General features: G+C 49.4%; 11 protein-coding genes across 12 annotated transcripts; 4 read left to right on the top strand and 7 right to left on the bottom strand.

Annotated features, from left to right (window-relative positions):
• Positions 1-472: 472 nt before the first annotated feature.
• FOIG_04133 (uncharacterized protein) lies at positions 473-2,451 on the top strand (the record flags this gene model as incomplete). Its single annotated transcript, XM_031202219.1, has 3 exons — positions 473-551; positions 618-1,223; positions 1,274-2,451. The coding sequence occupies exons 1-3, from the start codon at positions 518-520 to the stop codon at positions 2,449-2,451; spliced, it is 1,818 nt and encodes a 605-aa protein (XP_031067666.1). The 5' UTR covers positions 473-517.
• Positions 1,560-7,067, bottom strand: FOIG_04131 (uncharacterized protein). Its single transcript, XM_031202217.1, has 3 exons — positions 6,180-7,067; positions 5,919-6,080; positions 1,560-5,854 (listed from the first exon to the last, which is right to left on the bottom strand). Exons 1-3 carry the CDS (start codon positions 6,451-6,453, stop codon positions 4,809-4,811), a joined length of 1,482 nt encoding a protein of 493 aa, XP_031067664.1. The 5' UTR covers positions 6,454-7,067; the 3' UTR covers positions 1,560-4,808.
• Positions 2,724-3,701, top strand: FOIG_04132 (uncharacterized protein; the record flags this gene model as incomplete). The annotated part of the gene is made up of 1 exon (XM_031202218.1): positions 2,724-3,701. The coding sequence occupies one exon, from the start codon at positions 2,724-2,726 to the stop codon at positions 3,699-3,701; it is 978 nt and encodes a 325-aa protein (XP_031067665.1).
• A 920-nt stretch (positions 7,068-7,987) lies between the features above and the next one.
• FOIG_04130 (serine palmitoyltransferase) lies at positions 7,988-12,274 on the bottom strand. Its single transcript, XM_031202216.1, has one exon. It carries the CDS (start codon positions 10,403-10,405, stop codon positions 8,435-8,437), a length of 1,971 nt encoding a protein of 656 aa, XP_031067663.1. The 5' UTR covers positions 10,406-12,274; the 3' UTR covers positions 7,988-8,434.
• Positions 12,275-12,632: 358 nt separating this feature from the next.
• Positions 12,633-18,754, top strand: FOIG_04128 (acetoacetate-CoA ligase). Of its 2 annotated transcripts, XM_031202213.1 has the most exons (3): positions 12,633-14,383; positions 14,482-16,217; positions 16,274-18,754. In XM_031202213.1, the coding sequence occupies exons 1-3, from the start codon at positions 14,132-14,134 to the stop codon at positions 16,383-16,385; spliced, it is 2,100 nt and encodes a 699-aa protein (XP_031067660.1). In that variant the 5' UTR covers positions 12,633-14,131; the 3' UTR covers positions 16,386-18,754. The 2 variants fall into 2 exon arrangements, with proteins under 2 accessions (XP_031067660.1, XP_031067661.1); XM_031202214.1 differs by having other exon boundaries at positions 12,633-16,217.
• On the bottom strand, positions 16,669-18,752 carry FOIG_04129 (uncharacterized protein). The gene has a single exon (XM_031202215.1). The coding sequence runs from the start codon at positions 18,328-18,330 to the stop codon at positions 16,882-16,884; it is 1,449 nt and encodes a 482-aa protein (XP_031067662.1). The 5' UTR covers positions 18,331-18,752; the 3' UTR covers positions 16,669-16,881.
• Positions 18,755-19,048: 294 nt separating the features above from the next.
• Positions 19,049-20,835, bottom strand: FOIG_04127 (uncharacterized protein). The gene has a single exon (XM_031202212.1). It carries the CDS (start codon positions 20,194-20,196, stop codon positions 19,837-19,839), a length of 360 nt encoding a protein of 119 aa, XP_031067659.1. The 5' UTR covers positions 20,197-20,835; the 3' UTR covers positions 19,049-19,836.
• Positions 20,836-22,173: 1,338 nt separating this feature from the next.
• On the bottom strand, positions 22,174-22,533 carry FOIG_04126 (uncharacterized protein; the record flags this gene model as incomplete). Its single annotated transcript, XM_031202211.1, has 1 exon — positions 22,174-22,533. One exon carries the CDS (start codon positions 22,531-22,533, stop codon positions 22,174-22,176), a length of 360 nt encoding a protein of 119 aa, XP_031067658.1.
• A 140-nt stretch (positions 22,534-22,673) lies between these two features.
• FOIG_04125 (uncharacterized protein) lies at positions 22,674-22,934 on the bottom strand (the record flags this gene model as incomplete). Its single annotated transcript, XM_031202210.1, has 1 exon — positions 22,674-22,934. One exon carries the CDS (start codon positions 22,932-22,934, stop codon positions 22,674-22,676), a length of 261 nt encoding a protein of 86 aa, XP_031067657.1.
• A 1,023-nt stretch (positions 22,935-23,957) lies between these two features.
• Positions 23,958-25,953, top strand: FOIG_04124 (carboxypeptidase D). The gene is made up of 5 exons (XM_031202209.1): positions 23,958-24,317; positions 24,371-25,249; positions 25,301-25,378; positions 25,433-25,621; positions 25,670-25,953. The coding sequence occupies exons 1-5, from the start codon at positions 24,077-24,079 to the stop codon at positions 25,732-25,734; spliced, it is 1,452 nt and encodes a 483-aa protein (XP_031067656.1). The 5' UTR covers positions 23,958-24,076; the 3' UTR covers positions 25,735-25,953.
• Positions 25,697-27,473, bottom strand: FOIG_04123 (N-acetylglucosaminylphosphatidylinositol deacetylase). Its single transcript, XM_031202208.1, has 3 exons — positions 26,860-27,473; positions 26,652-26,754; positions 25,697-26,578 (listed from the first exon to the last, which is right to left on the bottom strand). The coding sequence occupies exons 1-3, from the start codon at positions 27,071-27,073 to the stop codon at positions 26,041-26,043; spliced, it is 855 nt and encodes a 284-aa protein (XP_031067655.1). The 5' UTR covers positions 27,074-27,473; the 3' UTR covers positions 25,697-26,040.
• Positions 27,474-27,502: the final 29 nt, after the last annotated feature.

The following is a 27,502-nucleotide window of genomic DNA, read 5'->3' as shown; positions in this document are numbered from 1 at the left end:
TTGTCGAGAGAATATGCATGATTGATTCCTTGATTTGCTTATAACGGATCAGGATATTTTCATATTGAAGAATCACAGCATTTATTCCCTTGTGTTGTTGGATACTGTACCCGCCAGCATGAGACACACTTGGTGATAGTACGACCTTTGGATCCAGTGCCAATACGCCAAATAATACAGCCAACAAGCTTCCTGACTATTTCCCCAACTCTTTGCAGCCCTTCAAGACTCAAAGCCCGTGGAATTATGGCATTTGGGAAATGCTCACTTCTGGTAACCTGGACGCCACGAACCTGCAGCGTCGTGCATATCTGGCTGCGTATGTAATACGACCAACCATGCAATGCAACAAATGGCACAGCGGCGTAAGCTGACTCACATATCTTGTCATGTATCGGACTTGAGAGCAAGCTGAACATATGAAAAAGAGGTTCGGCCCCAAAAGTCCACCGCTTTTTCTTGATCTGTCTCCATCGCTTTTATATAAGAGTCGTGAACTGACCAGAAGAGATTGATAATGGAGACTCTCGACGTGGTAATTGTTGGAGCGGGTAAGGAATCATATCGATTGAGATATTAAAGAATATGTGAAAGGACAGCAAGCTTACATCCATCAGGTTGGGCTGGGCTGGCTGCGGCCAAGATTCGCCATCAGTTACACCCTGAAGAATCACTGGCGGTCTTCGACTCAGCTGCTACACTTGGTGGCACCTGGGCAAAACATCGCCTCTATACAGGCCTGAAAACCAACAACATGTTGGGTACTTACCAGTACCCTGATTTCCCCATGGACACAGAAACGTTTGGTGTCAAGCCAGGCCAGCACATTCCTGGCCAGACAGTACACAGATACCTGGAGACTTATGCTCGACACTTTGATACATATGACAAGATACGGTTTGAGCACAAGGTTGAGACAGCAGAGCATCAAGAGAACGGTGGTTGGATTCTGACGGTAAGGGACATCAAAATTGGTGATAATATTAAGATCAGGGCCAAAAGACTGGTTCTTGCGACAGGCCTCACTTCAGAACCCTTTCTACCAATCTTCGAAGGCCAAGAAGACTTCGAGGCCCCCATATTCCATGGAAAAGACTTACGCAACCATGAGAATACCTACGAAACGGCCAAGTCAGTGACTGTATTCGGAGGCACAAAGTCGGCTTGGGATATGGTGTATTTATATGCCACCAAAGGCATTCGAGTGAACTGGGTCATTCGAGGTCAGTAATATCGAAAAGACATAGCGAAGTGACTTTACTGAATTTTACAGAATCTGGCCATGGCCCTGCTTGGAATGCACCTCCTTATGTCACACCTTTCAAGAAGTGGCTCGAGAAACTCGCCCATATAAGAATGTTAACGTGGTTCAGTCCGTGTAGTTGGGGTGCCGCGGATGGACACGTGAAGACTCGTAACTTCTACCACGGAACATTCATTGGAAGAGCTATCGTCGATAAGTTCTGGAGCATTCTTGGTAAAGACGTTATCACGCTCAACAAATACGACTCTCACCCCGAGACGGCCAAGCTCAAACCCTGGTCGAATGCCATGTTTGTGGCAACGAGTATAGGGATTCTCAACTATGAGAAGGACTTCTTCGAGGTTGTCAAGGAGGGACTGGTCAAGATACATATTGCTGATATCGAAAGGTTGAGTACACAAACGGTGCACTTGTCTGACGGAAGTGCATTACATACGGATGTGCTGTGCTGTGCAACGGGTTGGAAACATGTTCCTCCTATCAGATTCCTGCCAGAAGGGATCGCTGAGGATATTGGGATGCCTCATACGCCGTCACCGAACTCGTTCCCTTACGCTTCACTCCTGGATCAAGTCGATAAGGAGATCTTCGACAAGTTCCCTCGCCTCAAGGATCAGCCCATACAGAAAGTGCAAAATAGCAAGTATCATACGCTGCTAGAGGACAAAGGTCTCTCTAGCAATGATACTATTACGCCATCGACAGATCTGACGCCGTATACGCTATATCACTTCATCATCCCGCCGTCAAGTCAGTTCCTCAAGACTCGAGATATTGCTTTCGTGGGAATGCTAGTCAACTTCAGCAACCCCATAGTTTCCCATGTCCAATCGCTCTGGATGAACGCCTTCTTCGATGATATGATTCCATCTCTCCCTCGAAATCCTTCACCAGAGTTTGTATCTAGATTCCAGCATGAGGCAGTGCTTCATAGTCGGTTCGGAAAATGGCGATACCCAGGTGGTTTTGGCCACAGCTTTCCCGACTTTGTGTTTGATGCTGTTCCGTATCTGGACCTACTACTGAAAGACCTGGATCTACCAATCTATCGAAAGAATGGCGTATTTGCTGAGATGACGGATCCATATGGGCCAGAGGATTATACGACAGTCGTGGATGAGTGGAAGGCGAAGCAACTTGAGCCGGAAGCTCCGTGGTATCAATGGATACACGCGCTCGCCTATTGAAGGATGCCACAACAACACCAGAATAGTTTGGCTTCTTTGATGATAGCGATGGTCGATTTGAGTGTGTAGAATCTGTCCTGTAAATGGCATTCATTGCTTAATTGTGCTGACTCCTTGATGCTTCTCGGGATTAGGCAGCAGCACGTTCTTGGTCACTTGACTTATATGGCTAGAGCCGTCCATTTCCCCATCACAGAACTTGCAACATCCTCCTTAACATCTTGACTCAAACCGTGAATCTTCTATAGGCAATTAGAGCCTTGAGAGAAAACATGCCTGACACTATTGATTTGACCGGCTCATCACCATCTATGCCACGTCAAACAAGAAGTTCAACTCGAGCACTCTCTTCAACCACCGCATCCTCAAGAAAGGATCAGACAACAGACGCTTCCTCTCACAAACCAGAGATAGAAACTCTATTCTCTTTATCTAGCCTTGGCCTCTCAAAAGAGCACCACAATGCCCTCATCTTTAAACGCAACTGGCTGACCTCTCACACCATTCCTATTCCCCGAGATGCTTTCCGACCTTTCATCTCAAGTCCAAAGGGACTTGATACAGTAGCCGCAACATTTGTCTTTGCACAGTCAGAGGCTGGAACTGCAGTCTGCATCTCGCCCGATGGGGTCCTCCTCACCTGCGCACACTGCGTTGCAGAAGAACCCTCTGAGCTAACAGCTGATGCATCACACGTCCTCTTATCATCAGATGGAAAGGTTGTTTCAGCGAAAGTGGTAGCTTGGGATCCAATACGCGATCTCGCTTTACTTCAGATCGACAAAGCCGAGCTTCCTCACCGGCCGTTTCCCCGTGCCCGTATCGCAACCTCGCCTCCCAAGTTCAACACTGAGCTAATATGCATCGGCCATCCGGGCTCCGAGGACCTCGAGGCTGAACGCAGTGGTGTAAAGACAGAGTACGACACACTCGTTCTTACCGAGGGGACTTTCCGTGGCCTAAATAAGAATCAAGATCCGCAGGATAACAGTGAGATCGGCGCTCTTAAGCATAGCTGCTGGACGTACTGGGGACATAGCGGTGCAGCATTGTTTGATCGGAAAACCAGGGCATTGGTAGGCGTGCATTCAAGCTGGGATGACAAGACGCGCATGAGGAGGGGAGTGCCATTGGAAGCGGTGGTTGCGTTCGTCGAAGAGGTTGAAGCGAGCAAGAGGGAAGACTTTACAGAGGAGTGGCAATGGTATGTGAAGTGGGAGCCAGAACCCACCTTCACATCCAGGGCTTGATATTGGATAAGAAATGTGCTCGGAAGAGATACCATGAAAGAAAGACATGCTCGTTGTCTATCAACTTCAACTTCGAAAAGATTACTCTTGTTCTACTCCACACAAGAGTCTGTTTGTTGTCACAAAGCTCTAACATCATGTCCAACTCTTATCAACCGCCAGCATATGCTCTTATGCAAGGCAATGTCCACAAGATCCGACTCACAAAGATTCTGGCTCCTTTAGCCCTAACACTGTTTGTACATTGACCTGTCCTGATCCAACCCGTGCTTCTCGCCCATGATTACCAACCCTTCCTTCATGTTCTGTTCTGTACCGTGCTGTGCTGTGCTGTGTTGCGCTGAAATTAAGATGCAAGCCCCAAAAATAGAACGACGATGAACATTCCCGCCGCTTCTTGCAGAATAACACCCAACTTTAGTCGACTTTTCAAACGCCGTAAACCGCAATGTCCCCATGATGAATTTGATGAAAAAAAAAAAAAAAATGCTGCATGCGCATGGATGCCCGTGGCTTGATCGTTCACTTCCACAGCAACGTCCTGCCTCAATGAGCATCCCTTTGACAAAAGCAAATATGTAGCTTCGAGTGGAACCAGCCGAGGAAGCGAGTTGCTCTAAGCTCTCCCTCCGGTCGGAAATCTTCAGTTGCCCAGCCCTGCAACTCTCTAAACCCTGGTCTTCAAACAAGCCTCCCCTCTTAGTTTCCGAATCTGTCAATAATGTGATTCAGCCCAAGACAAACGCGGGTAGGCCAGAGCACTGTCTGGCGTTCTGCCCCATAATAGCCCATGGCTGGTGTTTCAGGTTCACCACCTCAGCTCAGAAACGCTGACCCACTGAAACAAACATCACCAAACGTCATGCAGACACCTCTACAGGTTTGCCGACTCTTGCCTTGTCCCACTTCCAAGAAACGCATCTAGACCTTGGTCCAGCATCGTACGGCCTTGTAGGTGGTGGTTTGTGTCGACCCTGCATGTCTGACGTACAGAATGCGTCTCGTGCTCACCACTCGAATGGACTCGGGTTTCGGTAGGCGCCGTCCGATACTTTGTGCTTGGATCGTTGGGAAACTCCACCATGAGGCACCGATTCTGAGTAGAGTTTAGATGATTCCTCCTGGGGGATCGTAGCCTGTTGGTGCCCCTCTTGAGGTGCTGCCCAGCCCAGCGCTTCCTGGTTCTCCATCTAAAGGTGCTGTTGTTGTCTTTCGTAGCATAAACATGGGTTTCTTGCCTTCCTTATCCAGTTGCTTAAACAGAATCAATGGCTTCTCCTCAAGGCCCAGACAACGTTCCTGATCGCCGTACACAATATAGAGAGCATACTGGTCCCATGGAGCGTTGATCTGGTACTTTTTCAGCGCAGCAGGAAGAACCTTGTAGCAGGGGTCTTCCATACTGACACGGAAAGATTTGAAGATCTCGACTGAAGCATTGCTCTGACTGGGTGTATCAGGTACAGGGGTTTCTCGTCGGCGGGGCGGCCCTTGCGGTGCCTTTTCGCGGGAGGCATAGACTGCGTTGGTGTGACCTTCGTCGTTGAAGGTGGTTCGTGTGGAGGGTGTCGGTGCTTCACTGCGGTAGGATCGAGAGGCGAGGGTCGTAGCGGACATGTGGGTCTGAGGAGATGTCGGGGAGGGTATGTTGGGTGAGGGATACGAAGGGGAGGACGAGCCCTGGCCACCTCCGTTCATAGCTGCAAGATGGGAAGACGATAGGACAGCTCGCTCTGCAGCACTTGCGGGGTCCAACGCAGTCTCCGCTATTGACCTCTCGTGCGTAGATTGAGTGGGTGATGCATTCTTTGGTGTAGCTCCGATGAGAATCTTGCGGGTAGAATATTGTCGCTTGACTGAGCTTCCAGATTGACTCGAGCCTGGGGGTGGTGTTGGTGCGGGGGGCGATATGGTTGTTTCGTAGCCGTAGGCCTGCTGGCTGTTACCACTCAGGTTGGGCAACGGCTGCTGCGCATCCTTGACCAAGCGCAAGGCCGGGAGCATATCCTCTCGCAATCGTCTGAAATCTTCTGTCATTCGTCGCAGATCCTGCTCGAGTAGGTTCATGCGTTCATCGCGGAGACGGAATTGTTCGACAAGATGTTTGATGTCCTTGATAGTTGCGGTAGCATATTGCGCTTCGGCGTCGGCGGCTGCAGGGGTCGCGGGTTAGAATCAGGCCAGTCCACTCAAGAGGGGAAATCGGAGACAACGTACATAGGGGTAGGTAATGGTCGCTCTCAATGGGGACATCTTGAGCCCTTTTGACATCATATACGCTTTTGAGGATCGTTAGGCGATGTCCCACGCTAGCAATGCCCATGCTCTTGAGATCATCATGTTGTAACGCTACCAGGGCCTCGCCAACAATCTCGTTTTCTGCAGGCAATCAAATGTTAGTTATCCCAATATCCCCTCCAATATCTGTGGTACCATCCGTCGAGGAGATGAGATGGCATGCTTTGGATCAAGACGCACCTATAAAGCGATCGGCATACTGTTGAAGACCAATGGTGCCAATAAAATCAGCACATTCCTCAACGGTCCATTCGGTGATGATGGTTTCTGGGAGACGGTCGGCACTGCTGCGGTGCCCGTATGTAGTAGGAGTATGCTCTGCAGAGGTCGAGAGCTCGGAGTCTATGGGGGAAGCCTCAGAGTTGGTGATAGGAGAGTGGTCGCCCATGCTTCGCTCGTATTCGTCGTCGGCGTCGGACTCGGCGTAAGCTGTGCCACCATCGAAGCTCATCATCCTGACGATTATGAAAGAACAGTCGCCAACAACGGAGGCGGGGGCTGAGACGAAAGACTAATTCAGGCGACCGTGGTGGTGGTGGTGATGCCGCAAACAGACAGATGCGCTTGATCGGGCACCGTCAGATAGAAAGAGAAGACGAGCGTTGGCGAAGGACAGTCGGTCGAATGCTTGTAAGTCTTTCATTCAAATCGTGATCGGAACGTCATTAAAAGAGAAGCAATGCTCAGGAGTAAGAGGTGGGAGACGTCAGGGTCGAGGAAGTGGGCGCAGCCTGGAGGATGATTGGATTGGAGTGGATTGAATGCAAGAACAAATCGAGTGGACGAATAGAAGATAGAATGGGCTGAGGAAAGGCAATGTCGAAGTGGGAAAAACGAGCCGATCCCAAGAGAATAAGTAGACCCAAGCCGAGACGCCTCGAGGAGGACAAGTGCCGTAGAAACGTTAATAAAAAGAGCCTAGAAAATAAAAAGAGTCGGAGGTAGCCAGAGGGGAAGAAGGCGGCTGGTGGTGGTGGTGATGATGACGGGGTGTTTGTGTCTTGGTCTAAGGTCTTGTCTTGCTCGGTCTTGGTCCTGGCCCAGTCCAGGTCTTGCTTGCTCTCGCTCGTGGAAGCGCTTGGGGGTGGAAAGGGAAGAGGAGGTCCTCCACTCCGAGTCACCTACGGCCTATTGAAATGGCAGCTGTCTCAAGGTACCCAGTACCTGAATTAGCAGGCCGTGGTAAGCCCTTCCGAGCCCTATACGGATGTACTCCGTACCTATCTCATGACCTGGCCGTTCGCTTGGTGGACCTCGTGGTCGGCCTGGGGGGGGACTTTGAATACTGGTCCTCCACTGAGGACACGGCTTGACTCCCGTCCCGCTCCACTGACAGCATCCCCCTGTAGGTACCCCGGCCAGGGCCCCTCACTACTAAATAAGTATCAAGCCTGGCTGCCGCTGCTGCAGCCCGTTAACCAGCCCAACCATTCCATTATTCGACCCTCCTATGCACGTCTTGAATCAGCCATTGGATGGTTTCTGTATGCCTTTTCAGTAAACAAACAAACCAAAGTCAATGCCGTTCTTGGACGGCTTCTCTGTCTTGAGTTGTAGTGCGCGTTTAGGAAAGTCTTGGGCGTTGACACAAAACAACCCCCCCGGCAAGTCGCTTATTGAAATGTAGTGAGCTCCTGGTCCACTCAATTAACCTCAGTTTGTCTCTCCTTCAAACACCATTGGGCCTTCAACACCAGGGAAACCATTCAAGATGGAAGTTTACGGATGGCTAGGAGACTCAAGCCACATCTCAAGTGACAGTCCGAGGTATTCTAAGGAAACATCGTGCGTTTGAGACCGAGCCTCCAGCATTCCCATTCAACAGTTAGGGAATTGACCTTGCAATGGTGCTATAGACCCCTTGGAGATTAGCAAACTTCCGAGGCAAGGTATCTGATAACGAATATAGCTTTCATAAAAGTTGAGAGGATATGCCATGGCTACCCATGAGTATATGCAACTGTTTATCAATGTTCACCGAGGTATAAGAATTGGAATCTTCATGTATACGTTTCTTTGATTAGTTGAAGCAAATCTATGCTGCTTCAGATCTATATTTGTCGACTAACAATTACTCTATATGCTGTACTCATCCCAGCCTTGAGACTTAGGTTGATAGAGTGAGTCTTGCTCATGATTCCCATTCCCAACATGGCCCATTACCTCAACACGCCTTCAACTCCATTAATCCGTTCCAAAAAAAAAAAAAGAAGAAAGACCCTCCCTCTTGCATGAGAATTTGGGGGCAAAAGGGCAACAGCCGCATGGCTAGCCGCCAAGAAGAACAGGGCATTAAACGTCGTGCAACGTCGCGTTCCTTCACAGGACGTATCTATGAAAAGCGTCAAACACCACTCAGACAACCTCCGAGCACATGAGTGATTATAAAGATGTATCAAACACCAGAAACAAAATTTGATTAAGAGGCCGAGATATTAGCGTAGGGGAATCTTTGAATCCTGGACACCGTGTTTTACAACGTCTTCAAGGTTCCAACGAGGGGCCTGAAGGGGGATTCTGTTTTCCTTTCTCCATTCCTTTTCGTTCTTGGGGTCAACGCCCTCGGGAAGATGTTCCAGTCCGCCTGCCACACCAGTCGAGAACTTGATCTGCAGGATGTCACCGACTTCGTCGCATGCAGTCAACAGACGGTCAAGGTCCTCCTTGTTGTGGGCAGCAGAAACACAGAAACGGGCGCGAGAACTGATGAGTGGGGTCGCAGGATACCCAACAACGACGACGGAGATTTTTCGTCGAAGCATCTCGTGACTGAACGCAGGGAGCTTGGCGGGGTGGTAGAGCATGACAGGAATAATAGGAGAGTCATCGTGGCCGTACACGATAAGGCCAAGACGCTTAAGTCCGAGACGAAGGTAACGAGAGTTGAAGGCAATGCGCTGGAGACGCTCCTCACCTTGACCAGGGCACAGCTCGCCAGTAATGAGTTTCAGGGAAGCCAAGATTTGCATGAGCACACAAGGAGCAGGAGTTTCGCCATACTGAGTAGCAGCGTTGGAGCTCTTGAGCTTGTCGATAATATGTTTCTCGGCTGCGATGTAACCACCGTTGGCACCAAAAGACTTTGTCAGAGTTCCCATGAGAATATCAACTTCGGAGGGATCAATGCCAAAGTAGTCGCAAACACCACGACCACGGGGGCCAAGAGCACCGACAGAGTGAGCCTCGTCAACGAAAAGATAGAACTTGTACTTGTTCTTCAGAGCAAGAATACCGGGAAGATCACACATGGTACCCTCCATAGAGTAGAGACCTTCGACGACAACCAGAATCTTCTTCCAAGGACGGTGGGTGCGGGGTTGACCCTGGGAAATAGCTTCGCGAACAACACGTTCCAAATCAGCCATATCATTGTGCTTGAAGCTCTGAATAACGGCACCAGAAAGACGAGCACCAACACGGATGGAGGCGTGGTTGAGTTCATCGGAAATGATTAGACAACCCTTGGAGACAAGGGCGGGGAAAGAGCTCGAGTTTGTGACATAACCCATAGAAAAAACCATAGAAGCAGGCTTGCCAACAAATTCGGCAACCTCACGCTCGACCTCAAGAGCAAGGTCAGAAGTACCAGCAGCACCACGGGGGCTGCAGAAGCTGATTCCGTATTGCTTGACGCACGCCTCCACAGCGTCGGCACAAGGACCTTCAGACTGGGCGAAACCAAGATAGTTATACGAACTCATGTTGAGAGTCTCAGTGTAGGTGCCGGTATATTGATAGGTGCGGTTGAAGTCGTCGGACTTGCGGTCCATCAGTGTGATGAAGCGTCCGGGGACGCCAGTGGTAGGGCGAGCGAAACAATCATCCAGGCGCATCTTGAGGCGTCGGACATAGAAATTGTCGAAATCGCTGTTGAGAGCTGCATAGCCGTTGCTGGCTTTAAGGGCGCGATAGTGCTTGGGGTTTCCGAAACGCTTGCCAAAGAAGTCGCGAATATGACCAAGAACGATCAGGATCAGGTAGCTGATGTAAGTGGTAAGAATGAAATAGTAAGGAGGCTCATCCTCTACAGGGGCCTGGAGAGGCTCTCCATGAGACTGGCTGGTGTATCGATGACTTGAGTGGAGGAGAGGGCCGAACTGAGCGTCGGCACGCTTCTGACGGTCGATCTCCTCGGCCGACTTAGGCTGGAAGAGAGTGGTCGTTGAGGCATCGATGCTGTTGGGGTCTCCAGGGCTCGCGGTTGAGAGAGAGATAGTAGGCAGACCGGGAGAAGGAGAGAATCCAGTAGCAGCGGCAAGGGCCTGCTGGGCACCAGTGGATTTGGGGCTACTGGAGAAGAAGTTGGTGATACGGTTGCCTTTTGAGGTAGAGGGGCGCCTCTCGCCCGACTTGACGGGTTGAGACATGGAGGGTGAGGATGAGAAAGGATTAAGCCGACGGGGCATCTCTCCTGGCACAGGTGCGTTGGATTGTTCAAGGCGTGAACGTAAGGGAGGCTAGATCGCGAATCGTCGAAGGAGGGTAGAGCAGCCAATTGTAGTCAGAAGGACAGAAAGTCGAGAGTCTGGGAGCCAGGAGCGAGTGTCAGTGGATGTGCGAAACCTAACAAACGATTCCAGACGATTCGCCGCAAAGCATATTCTGTAAATAGGAGGATTGTTGTGAGGAACCCAATTGCTTTTCAATGCGGATGAGGATATGCGAAGCAGGAAAGAAAACAAGACTCAACGTGCACCGCGATCGAGAACAAGCTGCAACACAAGTAACGGAGACAAAGATGTTGAGCTGGGGCTGATACACGGTACAACAGATGTTGATGAGGAAGAATTATGAAATTGATGAAAAGAGGTGACCATTGGGTTTAAAGTTGAATTGGAGCACTGTGCAGCACTGCGCGTAGTGGTGCGTGGTCCAGGAGGCACAGGGGGGCGCAGGAGGTGGCGTCGAATCAAACTTGGAAAGTGAAGATCCGCCCACTGCAAATTGCCTGTGGGCCTTCAACTCGAGTAGCGGGGCCAGCCGTGGTCCAGCCAAGAATCGCTTAAAAACACCAGGCATATGATGGGACGAACCGATGAATGATTGATGATGATTGATGAAGAGAGGATGATATCGACTCTCAGTAATGTGAAAGATCACTTACCCAATAGTGCACTACTCATCAACAGAGCAATTGCTATGCTGCTGTTCCAATTTCAATTACCGAGACAAGCGTTGCCGTTCCAAGGAAGATAGATCGATCCAAGCTCAAATCGATCAGGCCGCAACGCAAGGGCGTATGATCGAGCACCAGTCGTCGATGACTTGATTCGGCGGTCAAGCGGGATCGATACTGCTAAAGAGTACTGATCGAGAAACAACAAGGCGAATTGATGCTCGAGGGGTGATTAATCAGCCCTGGGTTTAGCTGATGGCTGAATGCTTGCTTATTGGAATAAATGGTGTTAGTCGGCGGACTCTCTCGATCACTCGGCCGAAGCCTATCTGCAAGTGGACGACGAAACACAACGACGACCTAACAAGCAGCAAGAGTGATAATGAAAAGAGAAGAGAGAGCTGACAGATGCAGGGAGTAACTGGTTATTATTCGACCCGACCTACACCACGAGAACAGAAGCAAGAAGAAAACTGCGGAGTCAGCGGGACAACGGGATGTGCATTGAAAAACAATGAAAAGTCCAGGTTTTCCGCTCCACGGGAAACAGCGGGGACCAGCACCAACTCGTACTGGGTACCTGAGTTCGAGGTGATGCGTCTTAGCGACGGGGATACCAGTTACTTGACGGAGTGTAATCAGAGCCGAGAGGAAGTTTAAAGTTGCATTTGTTGACATGTACCTGAGCCGCTGACTGTGTCGCTGTATGCGATGTACGATGTACGAGAAACGCACACAGAACAGTCTCCATAGCACAGTAGAGCAAGGCAAGCACCCGCGGAATGCACCGGACACAAGGATAATAGGGAATTCAAGGGGTCAGCTGGCGGGGACTTGCATTGCATGGCCTTCTCGTCTCGTCGTTCGCCTTTTCGTTTCCAGGCCTCGCTTCCTTGCTAGGCTTTGATAACAAGCGACTTCACAAGGCTTGAGGGTTCAAAAGCGAGGCGCGTATTCTCTATGATGACGCCGTGTTCCCCTCAAAGGCTGACCATGCCTGTTCAACTGAGCTACTGACCTCGAATCCTACCCAGATGCAGACACAAAACGATCAGAACATATCTCTGGCTCCCTCTCCTTAATCGAAGTCCCTGTAAAAAGGATCCAATGGTTCTGTTTTCAGACGAACCCCTGGGCTCCGAGGTCTCCGGCCTGCGAATGGGAAGACACGGGAGACTTTAAGAGAAAACGCCACTTTTTTTTCTTCTAGCTCGGCTCGCACCAAATTTCTGTCGTTTGCCTCGTGTAGCGAATGACAGACTTTCAAAAGCCTGAAGGGTGCCCCCAGGGAACAAGAAAACTTCTGACGTTGGACCTCGGTGGCAGAAATATAGAATCCAAGATCTACTAAATCTACACCTAAATTTGCCTAAGTCTTTTTTGTCACCTACGATAGAGGACCTAAGTTTTCTTGCCTCCCCTTGGGTGCCGCGGCTCACCATCAGATCTTGTTGGTCTTACACAGCATTGGTCATGATGAAACCCAAAGGAAGTTGGATGTCATCATCCAGGGGCATGCTGTGCCCAAGCTCTCAAAATCTCCGCCGCACCCGGCGACGATGATGGCATTATTCTTCAAGCTCCCTCGTTAGGGAAGAGTCTCGTGGCACATCAAGTCTTTGAACGCTTTTTAACTTTCGGTTCGGTCGCCTCGATAGTCACTTTGCATTTCATCCTTGATAACTGTTCGTGAATCATATGGAGACCTGGGCTAGGATATTCCCCCCAGAACAAGCTACTGCAGCCGAGTGCACACACTTGCAGCCAACGATGCTGTGCTTAGCTTGTGTATGTACGGATAACATGATTCTCAATGTAGTGCATTACTTTTTAGCGCTTGTTGCACACCGACATCAATGGCCAGATAAAAGATGCTGCAAAGCCCTGCATAACATCCATCTATCAAAGATGAACAAGATCCTCCAATGCCAAAAGACCTTCACCGCCAGCTCCTTTTCAGCCCAAAACTGCAACTAATGCACACGGTCCGTGAGGATCATTTCGTGATATTCGGATTGACTTGTCGCATTCTCGAGTTGAGGAGGCTCAAGATATCAAGTATAGTACCACCGCTTCCGAATTCAGATCATGGTCTGCTGCCTTCTTGTCGACCCCCGATCGAGCTTCACCCATGCTATGCGAAGTCAACGTCCTTGAAACAGAAGCTGAGTAAACTGTCCGGGCCTGATCATCTTGGATTCAAGGCGGTTCGGGACGATCGACTATGCCGAGTTCTCCCTACTAGCTACGGTCCGGCAGCTAAGCTTGGACTGTACCGAGGCAACCAACAACGCACTAATCTCGCCAAACTGCCATACAACGTGATTATGATTCAGCTTTGCCTTGTGCTTTGACAATCACGTTATGTTGCGTATTCGTTATTTGCTTTTGAGTCACCGTTGATTCTTCTTCTGAAGAGACCACAATGTGCTCTCCTTTTATTTGAAGTGATGGCATCTCGTTTAGCTCGACATGACAGTGGTCATTTACGAATAAAAGTGACAACTCACAACTCAAGACCTACTAATTTCGCAAGTCTCCTGAGTATGTAATTACGACGATACCATCCAAGTTATTAAAGTCCATCAATAGCTGTCATGATGGAAAACCCTTAAGATCCTCAGCTTGAGACAAGCCACACATCATGACCTCAGCCTCCCCCACCACAGCCACTTCGGGGTAAGAGACGGGACTCGATGGCGGGGAGCCGAGAACGGGAGGGGACGGCTTTCAGCGGTTGGGCCATTAGAGAAAGATTCCGAGCTGTGCTGGAAGCACGGAATCCCAAGTCCGTAGCGTTGGGATAAGAATACAATCTTCTCAACAATTAAACAGCATCTCTCTTGCTTCATCTTGGCTTCCATAAACCACTCAATCCCTCCCTTGACTGTGTCTATTGCTTCTTACACACCATCGTCTCATTGGTATCTCAACTCCTCGGAATCGTCACTATTCCCCAACAATCGTCTTTCCGAGGGCTTGGTTGACCTTTCAGTCTCCCTTACTTTCCGTTCCAATGCCCGTCATGTCGATTGACAAACTTGCACCTTCTGCTGCGGCACCTCCTTCTGATGATAATGTCCTCTGGAGGCATTCGGATCCAAAGTCCACTCACATGTGGAAGTTTCTTGAGCACGTGAACAAGAAGCATGGTTTAAGTCTCGATGGTTACCCAGCACTATACAAGTGGTCTATCGATGAAGTTGCTCAGTTCTGGGAGGAAGTTTGGCATTTTGCTGGTGTTACGGCTTCAAAGCCTTTTGAAGAGGTATGAAGCCAAGTTATGAGAGGGGCGTCTCAAGTGAGAGGCTCACCAGGCTCAAGATGAGCTCAACAACTCCAGAACTCAACTAAACACCTCTGCAGGTCCTTCCTAAGAATGCTCCTATGTACCCCCGGCCAGACTTCTTCTCGGGCTCACGTCTTAACTTCGCCGAGAACCTCCTCTTTCCCGCAACCTCTCCACTTCCCGAGCCCACTGCTCCAGCCGTTATCACTGTTACCGAGTTGCCAAACTCCACAGTGACTACTTCATGGGCCGAGTTGCGTGAGGCAGTCCGTCGTTGTTCTAATGCCCTGCGTGCAGCTGGTCTTAAGCCCAATGATGTTGTTGCGGGTTTCGTCTCAAACCATGTTGAAGCGCTGGTTGCTATGCTTGCTGCCGCCTCAGTCGGCGCCATTTGGACTGGTATAAGTCCTGATAACGGTGTCTCAGCTGTGCTGGACCGTCTGAACCAGATTGCGCCCAAGGTGCTATTTGCCGATAACGGCACAGTCTACAACGGCAAGGAGTGGTCTAGTGTGACAAAGACGACTGAGATTGTGGCTGCGTTGAAGGACAAGGGGCTTGAGAGAGTAGTTGTGATTAACAACATCAGCTCTGGTGGACTTGGTCTTGAGGAGCTTGAGAAGCATGGCGTGTTGGCTGTCGATTACGCCAAGATGCTCGAGTCTGCTTCTGAGGACCCCCTGAAGTTCGAGCAGCTTCCTCCAGCTCATCCCCTCTACGTCCTCTACTCCAGTGGTACAACTGGCCTCCCCAAGGCCATTGTTCATACAGCTTTAGGTACGCTTCTGCAGCACAAGAAGGAGCATCTTCTTCACTGCTCACTCGACTCCTCATCTCGAATGCTCTACTATACGACTACCTCCTGGATGATGTGGCACTGGAGCATCGGAGCTCTTGCCGTGGGCTCTACCATCATTGTCTACTCTGGCTCTCCTTTCCGCCCCCATGGTCATCTCTCACTCCCACGTCTCCTCTCTGACCTCAAGGTCACTCACTTCGGTACCTCGGCCGCCTACCTGACTGCACTAGAGGCCAATAACGTTTACCCTGTCCGTGATGAGTCGATTGATCTTTCAAACCTGAAGGCTATTTACTCCACTGCTTCACCTCTCCCCCCATCGACCTTCAAGTTTATCTATGAAGCCTTCCCCAAGCATATCAACCTCGGCTCGATTACCGGTGGAACAGACATTATCTCACTATTCGGAGCGCCTTGCCCACTACTCCCTGTTCGCGTTGGCGAGATCCAGTGCGCTGGTCTTGGGATGGCTATCCGTGCTGTTGACTCTGTCACGGGCGAGCCCATCAAGGCCGACGAGCCAGGTGATCTTGTCTGCATCAAGCCATTCCTTTGCCAACCCCTGACCTTTTTCGGTCCTAGCGGCGAGGCCAAGTATCAATCAGCCTACTTTGAGAGGTTCGAAAACATCTGCGGCGTTGAGGGCGCAGTATGGCACCACGGAGATTTCGTCAAGATTCCCGACCCTGCAACCGGCAGTCTTGTCATGCTTGGACGATCAGATGGTGTGCTAAAGCCATCAGGGGTGAGATTCGGCTCAGCCGAGATCTACAACATTCTCACACGCTTCTTCGCCTCTGAAGTCGAGGATGCAGTTTGTATTGGACGGAGACGGGAGACAGACTCAGACGAGACCGTATGTCTCTTTGTGGTGATGGTACCTGGACATGAATTCAGCGATGACCTACGCCTAAGGATTAAGTCCAAGATCAAGTCTGAATTGAGCCCTCGACATGTACCTGGCGTCGTGGAGGAGTGCGGAGGCGGCGTCCCCAAGACTGGCAATGGAAAGAAGTAAGTCTACCCCTTAAGAATATCCGTAGGATGTGTGATGTTAACATTCAACGCAGGATTGAGGTCGCAGTGAAACAGATCCTTTCTGGTATGAATGTCAAGACCAATGCCAGTGTTGCAAACCCTGAAGCACTAGATTGGTTTAAGAAATGGGCAGAGACTCACTAGAGAAGTCCAAATAGTTTGGGGAGTTATATCTTTGGCCGGAACTAGATAAAACATTGTCTATGGGATATAGGAAGGCTACATGGGTTAGATACGATGGCGTCGACAACGAAGTGACTGGCTGATTTCTGGTTTCGCAAGTACACCTCCTTACTGCTCAATCTCTTACACGAGTGCCATCCGTGCTAAGATTCCTTCTGTCATGGGGACGCAATATCACTGTGTCGCCTGGCTCTCATAAGATGAAACCTCGCTCCTGTAGGTTGATATGAGTGAATAAAAAGATCGGAGCTCAACAACATATGAATATTGCTGGACAGTCTAATGAATATTGCAGTATCTAAGCACAATGACAGAATGAAGATGACAAGAAATCATTTCTCATTACTAATGCTATTCCCAGATCTATGGTATATCCCCCATGCATTGCGCGCATATATCCCTTAAAACTCCACCCATGACACATAAAGACAATACGTAGTTTCTTCTGACCTCGAGCTCAAAAGTGTACACTTCGCTTCTTCTGAACCTTCTTCCGCTTCTCTTCGTCCTTTCGACTGCTGAAGAAGCCACTGACACTTGCTGCCGCCGGTCCAGCATAGGGACCCTGCAGTAGACCACCCAAACCATGACGTTTCTTTCCATTCTCACTGGGGCCTGGCTGAGCTTGCGAAGGAGGAGGAGCAAAGTTTGGCTGAGGAGCGCCATACGGTGTTGGTCCAACACTGTTGGGTCTTTGGGGCAGGTTGTTTGGGGGGTTCAATGCGCCTGACGCAAACTGCGGTCTGGGAGGTAAGGGTGGTGATGGGTGACCCGGGCTCGTGGGACTCTGGAAGTCTTGCCCAGCCATGCCGTATTCTCGACGGAGCCTTTCTGTTTCTTGTTCAACCTCAGCATCTCTCTTCCGACGCTCTTGCTCCTCAGTCTCGAGCATCTTCTGGATTCTCTTGCGTTCATCCTCCTCTTGCGCTTCACGCTCAAGTCTTTTGCGTTCTTCCTCTGCGACCATTGCTTGTAGGCGTCGTGTTTCCGCCTCGACCTCAGCTTCTCGCTGGGCTTGGTTGCTTGACTGTTGTGGGGATGCTTGTGCACGATGAGGTGACGATGGACGGTTGTTATTGAGAGCACCCGCCATTGTTGGGCCTGCCGAGGAACTTGCTGCTGGGCGAGAGTTCTGGCGACGCCGGCCATTAGATGAGGATTGGAGGTGGAAAGGATCCTGGCTAGGGTTCAGATATAGGTCCTTGATGGTCTCAGCGCTCATAAGAAGAGCAATCTCAAGACCCCTTCTATCCTCGATCTCAACGCGGGCCATGTTGGGTTCATAGATGGTCAAAGTCGAGTCATGCTTGGCGCGGAAAAATGCTACCGTAATATCGGGTTCCTTGCTCTTTTTTCCACCCACATTTCGTCCTGTCATATAGCATGTCATGTCCTTGCTCAGACGACCATCACGTTTCCAGCGAAACACAACCTTGGGAACCAACTCGGCCAGAGATGGACGATCCTCCTGGTCAATCTGGCTAGCACTGGGTAGCTTAAAGGATCTCTCGGGAAGCTCAAACTCCCAAGCGCCCGTCTTTCCCCAACTTCCCGGTTGTTGCTTGACGGGTATAGCCTGATCGGGGTTGTACAGCGAAACCGCAAAATTATCTGGGATGATAGGTGTCTTGGGCGGCGGGTTTCCGTTTTGCGCGCGGATTTCGGCGGCAGAGAGAGTGGGCGCTACCCAGTCAGGCTTGACATCGACCTCTGCATATATCACAGATGTGTTCTGAGAGTCGAATATGCCGAGCGCATATTGGCCATTGGCTTCGGAAGGCGCCGGTCGCTTGATGAGGTACTCGGGCGTAGGATCTGATCCATTGTGTGTGAAGTAGAGAATATTATTGAGTGGATTCTCTGAAGAGGTCTTGAAGCGATATGTCGGGAGGTTTTCGTCAAGCATCTTGCCAACTGTATTGGTTGTCTAGAGCTCAATGCGATTGTTGACTTGGTGTCGCAGGGCTAATACGTGGGATGACGTCGTAACCCGTCGGGTGTAACACAAGAAGTATAAGAGGGTGTAAGTCGTAAGAAGTGAGTCGCTTGTGGTTCAGGGATGGCTCAAGTAGGAATTTGAGGAAGAGAGATAGTTATACGAAGTTGCAAGGAAAAGTCCGACAGACAAGACAATTGCGCGGCAGGCTGAGACTTGGAGGCGGGGCCGCCTTGAAGCAGATACAGCTTGTGACTGATCGGGAAGTGTCACAAGGACTTTAAAGACTTGGCTGACGAATGCGTATAAAGGCAATCAGATAACAAATAATAAACTTACATTTAAGGGAATGAATTATTCTCGAATAGCACAGAGACAAAGAACATTCCTGTACTTAACTTATTTATGTACTACTTGCTAATCGAAACTACGAGTGCTCGGTCTCGCATTAGTGACGTACCAAATCCGCCCAACGCCACAACCGATACTCAAAGAGGCTGTGCAAATTCTTTAGTGTCGCCCAAGTGTTACTATTCTAGTCCTGCTCCCTGTCACGTTTATATATCGGATTGCGACTGTCCGAGGACTGGCCTCAGGGATCGGCTTCCAATGGCGACTCTACCAATGGGTGATGCTGAGAGTATTAAGCATGTTCATCCATCTTTAAACGCGCGTCCAATGAGAAGCAGATCGTTTGAGCCTCGTCCTTTGCGTCAGCTTTGGACCTGATATTTCATTCCATTGCGTATACAAGTGTCACACTATCAAATATACAGGGTATGATTTGTTATTCTAGAGAACTGATACTCTCTACTCTCATCTCTTTGTCTAATAGACTGCGAAAGCGCCGTGAGATGCCTAAAATTCCAGATGCTAGTTCATGCCTGCCGTGCTTTAGCCTTCAAACAGTCCCAAATGCATACATCGTCTCTGAACGCCTTGCATCCAATGCAAATTCAATGCCATGTCCGTTTTGGTGCGCCTTCTTCTGAAATTCATGTCATAGTCCACCTTTAATGATGTAAGTAGGTTCGGTCCCCTCTTCTCCCCTCGATTGCAAATATGCCCTAGCTTTGCGTAGCTATCGTCGCGCTTCCCAAGGCTCCCTCATCTCAGATCAACAACACGAAATTTGAACTTGGCTTGGCAGCAGTAATTGCAGTACTTATGTGCAAGGCCCTTACTTCAGGCCCGCGGCCACAAAACACTTCCATCTGACCAATCGGTTGTACTGTTAATGAGCCCGTGCGTGCTGAGCGATGTGATCAAGGATGATGGTTCGCAGCTCTATGCATAGTCCTCTTGTGCTTGTTCGTGTGTTCGTATCGTGTCATATCGATCTTGCAGGCCGTCTTCAATCAAGGTCGTTTTTCGAAAGTTGTCGCAAGTGAAACGGTCACCGCCTTACTTTCGGTCAAAGCGTCAACTTGCCGACGTCAAACCCTCCCCATATCCATGATCCAGCTGTGGTCATCGCTATGCAGGAGGCGCACTACTTGTTGCATTTTCTTCTTCGTCTGCTGCGGGGGGGCCTCGGCGCCTTCGTTGTCTTCGACGCTGATTTTGGAGTCGTGGTCGACAGCATGGGTACCAACAGCAAACGAAGCATGCGACAACCAGGCCAATGGCGAGACCGATCAGAAAGCCACGCATGATTTTCTCCCCATTGGAGCCTCCCTTGGCGATGCCCATGAACTTGTCGCGAAATAGGTCATCTGCAAATGAATCTGACGGATACACATTTCCCGTGGTGCCTGAAGACGAAGACTGATCGGTCTCTGGCGATGAGGAGTGGTCGCCGCGGGGCATAAGAGCCCATAGTGGTGAGATAGGCATGATACCGAGATCTGGATCTCACAAGGCCAATATGGAAGTAAGCAAGTGAATTGGACGAGAATTAAGCTTAAAATCCTCTTGATATGCTTGGCCGATCGCAGAAATGAGAGTAAGCTGTGGCACCTGAGAAATCGAGGAAGTGGTAGTTGTCGCTCATATGTCCGGGTGATCCGAAAGTTGAACCGGAGCGGCAGCTACGGAGGGACGGCGTTGGGGGATCGGCGATAGACAACCGGAACAGTATTTTGTTGCAGTATTGTTGAGAAATGAGATAGAGTAGAAGCCAAGGACCAGATAACAGATCGAATAAAAATGCCGAGAAGATGATCGCAGTAGTTCGTGAATAGAGTCGTCAAAGATGAATATTGTCAAACCGCCAATAACTCAATGTGATGCAAGGTGGAGATAAAGGTGAAAGCAACGACAGTGATCAGCAGCTTCTCAAAGTGTATTCGTTATCATAAGCAAAGGATCACATTCCGTGGGATGAAAAGGGTTCGAAGTGAAAGTATCGGCGTTTGATTTGTCTCCGGCAGAATCAACTTATAACAAAGCCAAGATTTTGAAATCTGGAGGTTGAAGAAAAGTGAGTACGTGTGCCTGGGGGTTGGGATTGAAGAAACAGCAGCTTCACCTTCCGCTAAAACGCTCAAACAAATCGGCAGGGCCCCTCTTTCTCCAAAGAATCCAGGCAATCCACGCAGGGAAAAGACAATATCCCTGACAATTTGAGTGGAAAGCGCAGGGAGTAGGGGACTTCCTGTCCGGGGTGCACCTTCCGTTTGGGCTTTGGGGTGAGTTTGTGGTTTGCTCACTTTTGCTATGGGCTTCTCCCCGAGGGTGCTGTTCTCCCTTGGCCCTGACTCTGACTCCCTTTCAGGTCTCTCTTCAATATGCTCTGTCTGACATGCTTTGACTTGTGTCATTCCGTCCTTTCTTTCTTACCGGCCCAGTCCATGCTCTTCACTTCTTACCAGGACGAGCGCCAAGACGTTGCGGGTTTAAAATCCACAAGAACGTCAGTGCCAAGAGATGATTGACAGACTGCGTTTTTGGCCCCAAGATAACCGTGAATGTATCCAAAAGACAAACAATCATATGATGTTCCTGATCAAGTTCAAAGAAGTCTCTTCACAACTGGTGTGATCATGAATTACACAAACCTTTCTCATTGGAGATATCGTTTTCCTTATCCTTGTCTTGCCAAAGGTTAATCTTCTAACCCCAGTCACTTTCACTGCGGACCTCAACACGTCATGCCAATAGCGGACTCCCAGTCGCTGCTGGTTGGCCGGCCCGGCTTTCAACGCTCCCCCGCAGGCCCGAAACCGCGGGGTGGCTGATAAAGTCGGGGGAGATATCCCGCAGCCTAAGGAAAATGACTCGGCCGCATAAATAATGTCCGACCTTGTCTGCCTTTGATATTGGAGACTCTTGGGGTCTTGAGGAATCAGTTGCAGATTTATGGACATCATCTCTTTCCAATTGGGCACATCAAAACGATCCATGCAAGAGGCCAGTCTCGACAGGTCGGCTAAATATACTTGGCTCTGATTGTCGAGAAGCTTATCTTATGCTTATTTCTAGACACCCGAATTCGGATGTACGATCCGTCCTCGCCGCAAGACTCTTACATGGTCTGAGGGAAATGGGAACGCAGGAAAGTTGATATAAATGAGCTAGCCTCCATCCTAAACGACCAGAAGACTTAATAGGCCTTGAGACTACCTAACTATTTTTGGCGCCTCAGCTAAAGGTCAGGAGTTTTCTTGCTCCTTAAGGACATGCCGAGTCTTCCCATTGTGAAGAACGTAATTAATATTGCATCCATGGATCCTATCACAGACAATTCTCTTTACTGCGTCATGGAATACCTTTCCCCTTGACATCCATTCGATAGCTGATTTTAAGAAGAACCGAGACTTCCCAGGCACGTATTGAGACCATGGTAACGAAGCAGAGATTTGGTGCATCTGTTCACATATTGAACCCGTTTGAAAGAGCAGTCCAATGACGCAAACTGGAGCGTAGGTGACCATCAATCCAAATGATGTTGAAAGTGCTCTTTATTTCTCTTAAACGAGAAGCTCTGAAATCTCGTGGGTATACGTTCCTGAAACCCGATATATACAAAGCGACCACCTGTTGACGTCCCGCATTAGGAACTGTTGTAGCACGCAGGTGCTTCAATTCCTGTCCCTTGATGCACAGCTCTACCATTAAAAGGTTTATGAATGAGACCATCGCAATGATTCTGTCCTGCTGATGAAATCCTCTGACAATCTTCCACTGGCGTTGTCTCCTTGTTGTGAAAAGGAACTGGGCCGCAGGGAGCATAACGGGTTGAAGCCAAGCAGAGGGATGTCCAAAAACAGCCCCAGAATACGAATAGAAGATCTTTGTCAATGCTCAGGATGAACGAGTAGAAGCTAGGTGTTTGCAAGGCCACAAGCAAGAGCCTGCGTGCCAAGTGGTGTTTAGGCTGTGGACAAGGCGCTGTCGTGCAACTGAGCTTTCAGTGTGTACACCGTTGCTTCTTGACCTCTTGTCAAGCCGTTTCTCTGATGCAGCATTCGATCGGCGATTTCTTTGTGGCTTGTGTCCTCATCTGGAGTGTAGCACTCAGCCGGAGTCTCGTGTGTTCTCACGGGTTTCATATCATGAAGAGCGATTGACATGACATTTCGCCGCTTATGCGCTGTAGCTGGGCGTACATAGGCGAGATCACCGGAAAACATTTTGACTTGACGGGGGTTTCTAGGATATCACAAATGGGATGAAGATACGAGAGATGTGGTTCATTATGTAGGAGAGGGGAAATGGCGTCTAGCTGAGGAGCTGACCTATTGTCAACTGCTTTAGGACATGCGCCTATCGAGACTTGACACTTGGGCCACCAAACATCAATATCGCCGCCATGATTCTTTGTTGATAAAATTGTCGAATAGACAAGACGCTGTTAGACTATACTATATCTCATTAATTCTCTCAGTAGGTCCAGCTGCGCACCTTTGATTGTGCATCGTATCTATGTATGTATGCATCGTATTCAAATTTTAATATGAACAGCTAATTAAAGCGTTGAAGTTAAATAACACATTCAAGATATACGTCAAGTTACAATCAATAAATGCTGTTTCATGCTATAAAACAATCCATCAGATTTTATCTGTTGAACCTGCAAACTGCCGCTTATTAGCCTCTCAGGCTGCTTGATGTATCGTTCCACCCGCTCGGATCGCTTTTCACGTTGAGTCAATGTTGACCAAAACCTGCCCCGGCATGTATGGCTCTGATTTGTTTTGGCTGAAGGGAGAAATGCTCGGGCTTGAGGTAAAGACATTCTCTAGGTAGGACTCTGCGGCTGGAATACCCCTTTCAGTAAATCCCCTGCCGATCAGACCTATTAAGGAATTGTTATTGATAGACAGGACAAGGGCAATGTTTCCTCAACGTACTCTGTACGATCACAACCAATGTTTGAGTTACATTCGCGTTCCTCCAGATCCTTTACGCTACGGACAATTTAAATCCGCCGTATGTCCACAGACCAAGTAACGAAAAGCGATGCACCGAAATCTGAAGCAACGGAGCTCCCATGCTTGGACACATCCGTCCAAGCGCACATCCTTTTTAGGTGCACGTCACAACAGATTTGGAACATTGCAATCAATTGGAGAAACAGTCTAGCCTAATAAAAACAAACAATTGAATGATCAATGCCCGTTTTATTGTAGAACCTAGAATGTAGATCCTGACAACGGCGAGTAACCAGGATCTCGTCCCACAATGGCAGGACAGGATGCTTTATAAATAGATAAACTCCTGCCTGTTTATTCATACTTGGGCTGCGGAAGCGTGATCCTACAACGTCATTAAAATGCGCTTCTCGTCTATCTCGTCTATCTCGTCTATCTCGACTGCTCTTCTAGGCCTCATCGGATCGGCCAGTGCCTTCGGTGGTATTGCTCCTGATAGTAGACAGTTCAGAACCTTGGAGCGCCATGGCCTTACTGTCTTCAAGCATGCCGCTACCAATTCGAAGCTTGAGTATGTGACCAATTCAGGAATCTGCGAGACGACACCTGGTGTTGGCCAATACTCTGGATACTTGTCTGTTGGTAAGTCGATCATATTCAATACCCCGAGGTCCCTGGTAATAATGTTGATATAGGAAAAAACCATAGCATGTGGTTCTGGTTCTTCGAAGCTCGTCACAATGCTGAGAAGGCCCCCCTCGCTATCTGGCTCAACGGTGGTCCTGGGTGTTCCTCAATGATAGGCCTCTTCACAGAGCATGGGCCTTGTCACTTTGTCAATAACGACACTGAACCAACTCTCAACCCTCATTCCTGGAACGAGTACGCGAACATGCTCTACATCGATCAGCCAATCGGTACTGGCTTCAGTGTTGGAACCGAAGATGTCAACTCTACAGCACAAGCTGCCCCTTATATCTGGAAGTTTATGCAAGTCTTCATGGACCGGTTTCCCAAGTACAAATCCAGAGAGTTTGGTCTCTTTACACAATCCTACGGTGGACACTATGGCCCTGAATTCGCCGACTACTTCCTCAAGAAGAATGACCAAATCGAGAAGGGTGATGCTGAAGGCCACAAGATCGATATGGTAGCGCTGGGCATCAACAACGGCTGGATCGATCCTAAGCGGCAGTTCAAATCCTATGCAACATATGCCAACCGCAACCCCTACAAACAGATTCTTGAAAACAAACTTCTCACTCGTTTCATCGACGCCTACAATAAGTACTGTCTACCCGCCATCAACAACTGCACCCAACTTGAGGGTCAAGATGATGAATGCGCAGAGGCTGATGATGCATGCAACACCCAAATGTATACCAACCTCGAGATTGCAGGCAGAACCGACTTCAACGTTTACGATGTGCGTATCGGCAGGGATGATGTTGACCCGCCGGAGACGTTCCTTGAGTATCTCACGCGGGCCGATGTTATGGATGCGATTGGAGCCAACACCCGTTTCGCCGAGTGCAGTGACACAGTTTATGCAAACATGGCGACGACGGGAGATGGTCAGTACCCCTGTAATGGCAAAGCTAAAGATTAATGCTGACATGGTACAGGTGCGCGTTCATATGTCGGGCCTTTGGCAGACGTTGTGAAGCGTGGTATCAACACGCTTCTGTGGGCTGGAGATACTGGTAAGTGGGTAGTTTGTGACACAAGTAGAACAGAAACTGATTTACATCTAACAGATTGGATCTGCAACTGGGAGGGTGTCCTATGGGCATCTTATGCGCTCGAGTGGCCAGGCCAGAAGAAGTTTGTAGCAGCGCCCTTCAGCAATTACACGGTCAACGGCACAGCCCATGGCCGATACAAGACGGTAGAGAATCTGTCCTTCCTCAAGGTTTGGGAGGCCGGACATTCAGTGCCATATTATCGTGAGTACCTATGACATTGCCCAAGATTACCGGCTGACAAAAGAACAGAACCTGAGACCGCACTGCAAGTGTTCAAGCAGGTTATGCAGAAGAAGCCGATCAAGGGGACCTAATGAGATAAGAGCTCCGCAGAAATTATGTTTTCTTCAAGACGTTTAGGTAGACGGAACACTAGAACCATCAGGTCATGGTATTCGTAATGCATAATATCATTTTAATGTTTCATGCTTGTCCCACCAGACCCTAACCATTGAGCATTTTGCATTCTAGACATCCTGCCCTGTTCTCGTAAATTCATGTTTACATGCAGTTAAGATACAAAAGTAAATCGTACGCTAAGGTCGTACAGACAAATAGTGAATATGTAAGATACGTTCCAAACTCCCCGTGCCATGCGGTTCCTTTGCTTTTCGTTTTCGTCACTGTGGCTTAACCTTTTCAAGACGTAGATCATTAATGACCATGTACCGGCTGAGAGTGATCCAGCCATAGCGGAACCAGACCATCTGGCTTCTGTGCGCTTGGGTCATGGCGCTCCAAGCAGTGCCATAGGCACCACGGCCAACGAGCTGGTTCATGAAAACTAGACTTTCGGGTCGCTCCTTATCCTGGTCCTTGACACCAATGGATGAGAGTAGCGTGGGAACAAAGTCCATGAAGGCAGAGTACTTGCGCACAATGCCTACGGTGGAAAGAGTATATAGATCGACGGGGCTCGGCCACTCGGACGCGGTGGTAAGGGCCTGAATGAAGGATCTGGCACCCAGGTAGAGAGAGATATGGTTGGGATGAGAAGACACGCCATTGCTGTCAAATGTAACGAGGATGTCAATGTTGGCAGTGGGCTTCAGATTGTTCTTACGCTCCTGGCCAAATTTGGGCGCAAACGTGCTTCCTAGCAGACGAGCGATCAGGTTCTTGTCCCACATTCTCGTCATGGAGTCGGGGAAGTCGGTGCTATAAGTGAGGTATCAGTCAGTTTTTTTTGAGCCGCAAGTGTCGGTGACAGTGACTAGGGTATTCAACATACGGGTTGTCGACCACAAAAACATCGTCCTCGCTCTGCAGTCCCAGCGCCAGGCCGCTCTTGACCAGCTCCTTCTTGCGAACTTCTCCTAATCCGTCGGCATCTCCTATAACACGCCAAAGTCACCATCAGCCAAAACTGCTTTCAACCAATTTGTGTAGTCGCATCACTATGCGACTGCAAAGCACGGGTCGCTGCAGTCGGCTCATACCAGTGCTTAGGCATAGAATCTTGACGTGGTTTCCGTTCTCGGGTCGTGTGAGGGCGAGGACGGTCGGGGAGAAGAACATGGCTTCGTCGTCGGGATGCGCAATCAAGAGACAAACTCGCTTGTTCTTGATTGTCGATTGGGCAGTGCTGGCTGTGAACATGTAGATGCCTGGCACCACAACGGCGAGGCCGGCGAAGATGTGAAGAACGTTCATATCTGCAGTCGCTTCGAATACGGTGCTACGGTTACTTTTGCGACAAGAGTGCTAGAGAACTGCGACTTCGGCTATTGGGTACCGGATGGATGTGGATGATGATCGCTACAGCAGCGCAAGGTCTATATGAGCTGTGAGCAGAGACTAGAAGCTATACCAAGGTCAATTGGATTGTTAGAAGCGAAAACTTGGCTCCTGTCGGAAGCTGGTCGTGACCCGGGTCATAAACGAGTTGTGATGGCTGAGACAAAAGTGGCACGAGACGCGAGAAATAACAAGTGAAACTTGGTCATGGAGGGGCAGGAGCTCACGAGGTCGCAGATGCCAATCGCTAAGGCAACCCCCCATAGACCTGAGCCTAACGGTTCACCGCCTCACTAGACTGTCCCGACGCCTTAGCTGAAGCTCAAGGAGCCCCTCAATTTACAG

This window comes from Fusarium odoratissimum, assembly GCF_000260195.1.
Source record: "Fusarium odoratissimum NRRL 54006 unplaced genomic scaffold supercont1.5, whole genome shotgun sequence".
Lineage (NCBI taxonomy): Eukaryota > Fungi > Ascomycota > Sordariomycetes > Hypocreales > Nectriaceae > Fusarium > Fusarium odoratissimum.
Note: the sequence above shows the minus strand (reverse complement) of the source record. Positions and strands in the feature narration are given on the sequence as shown.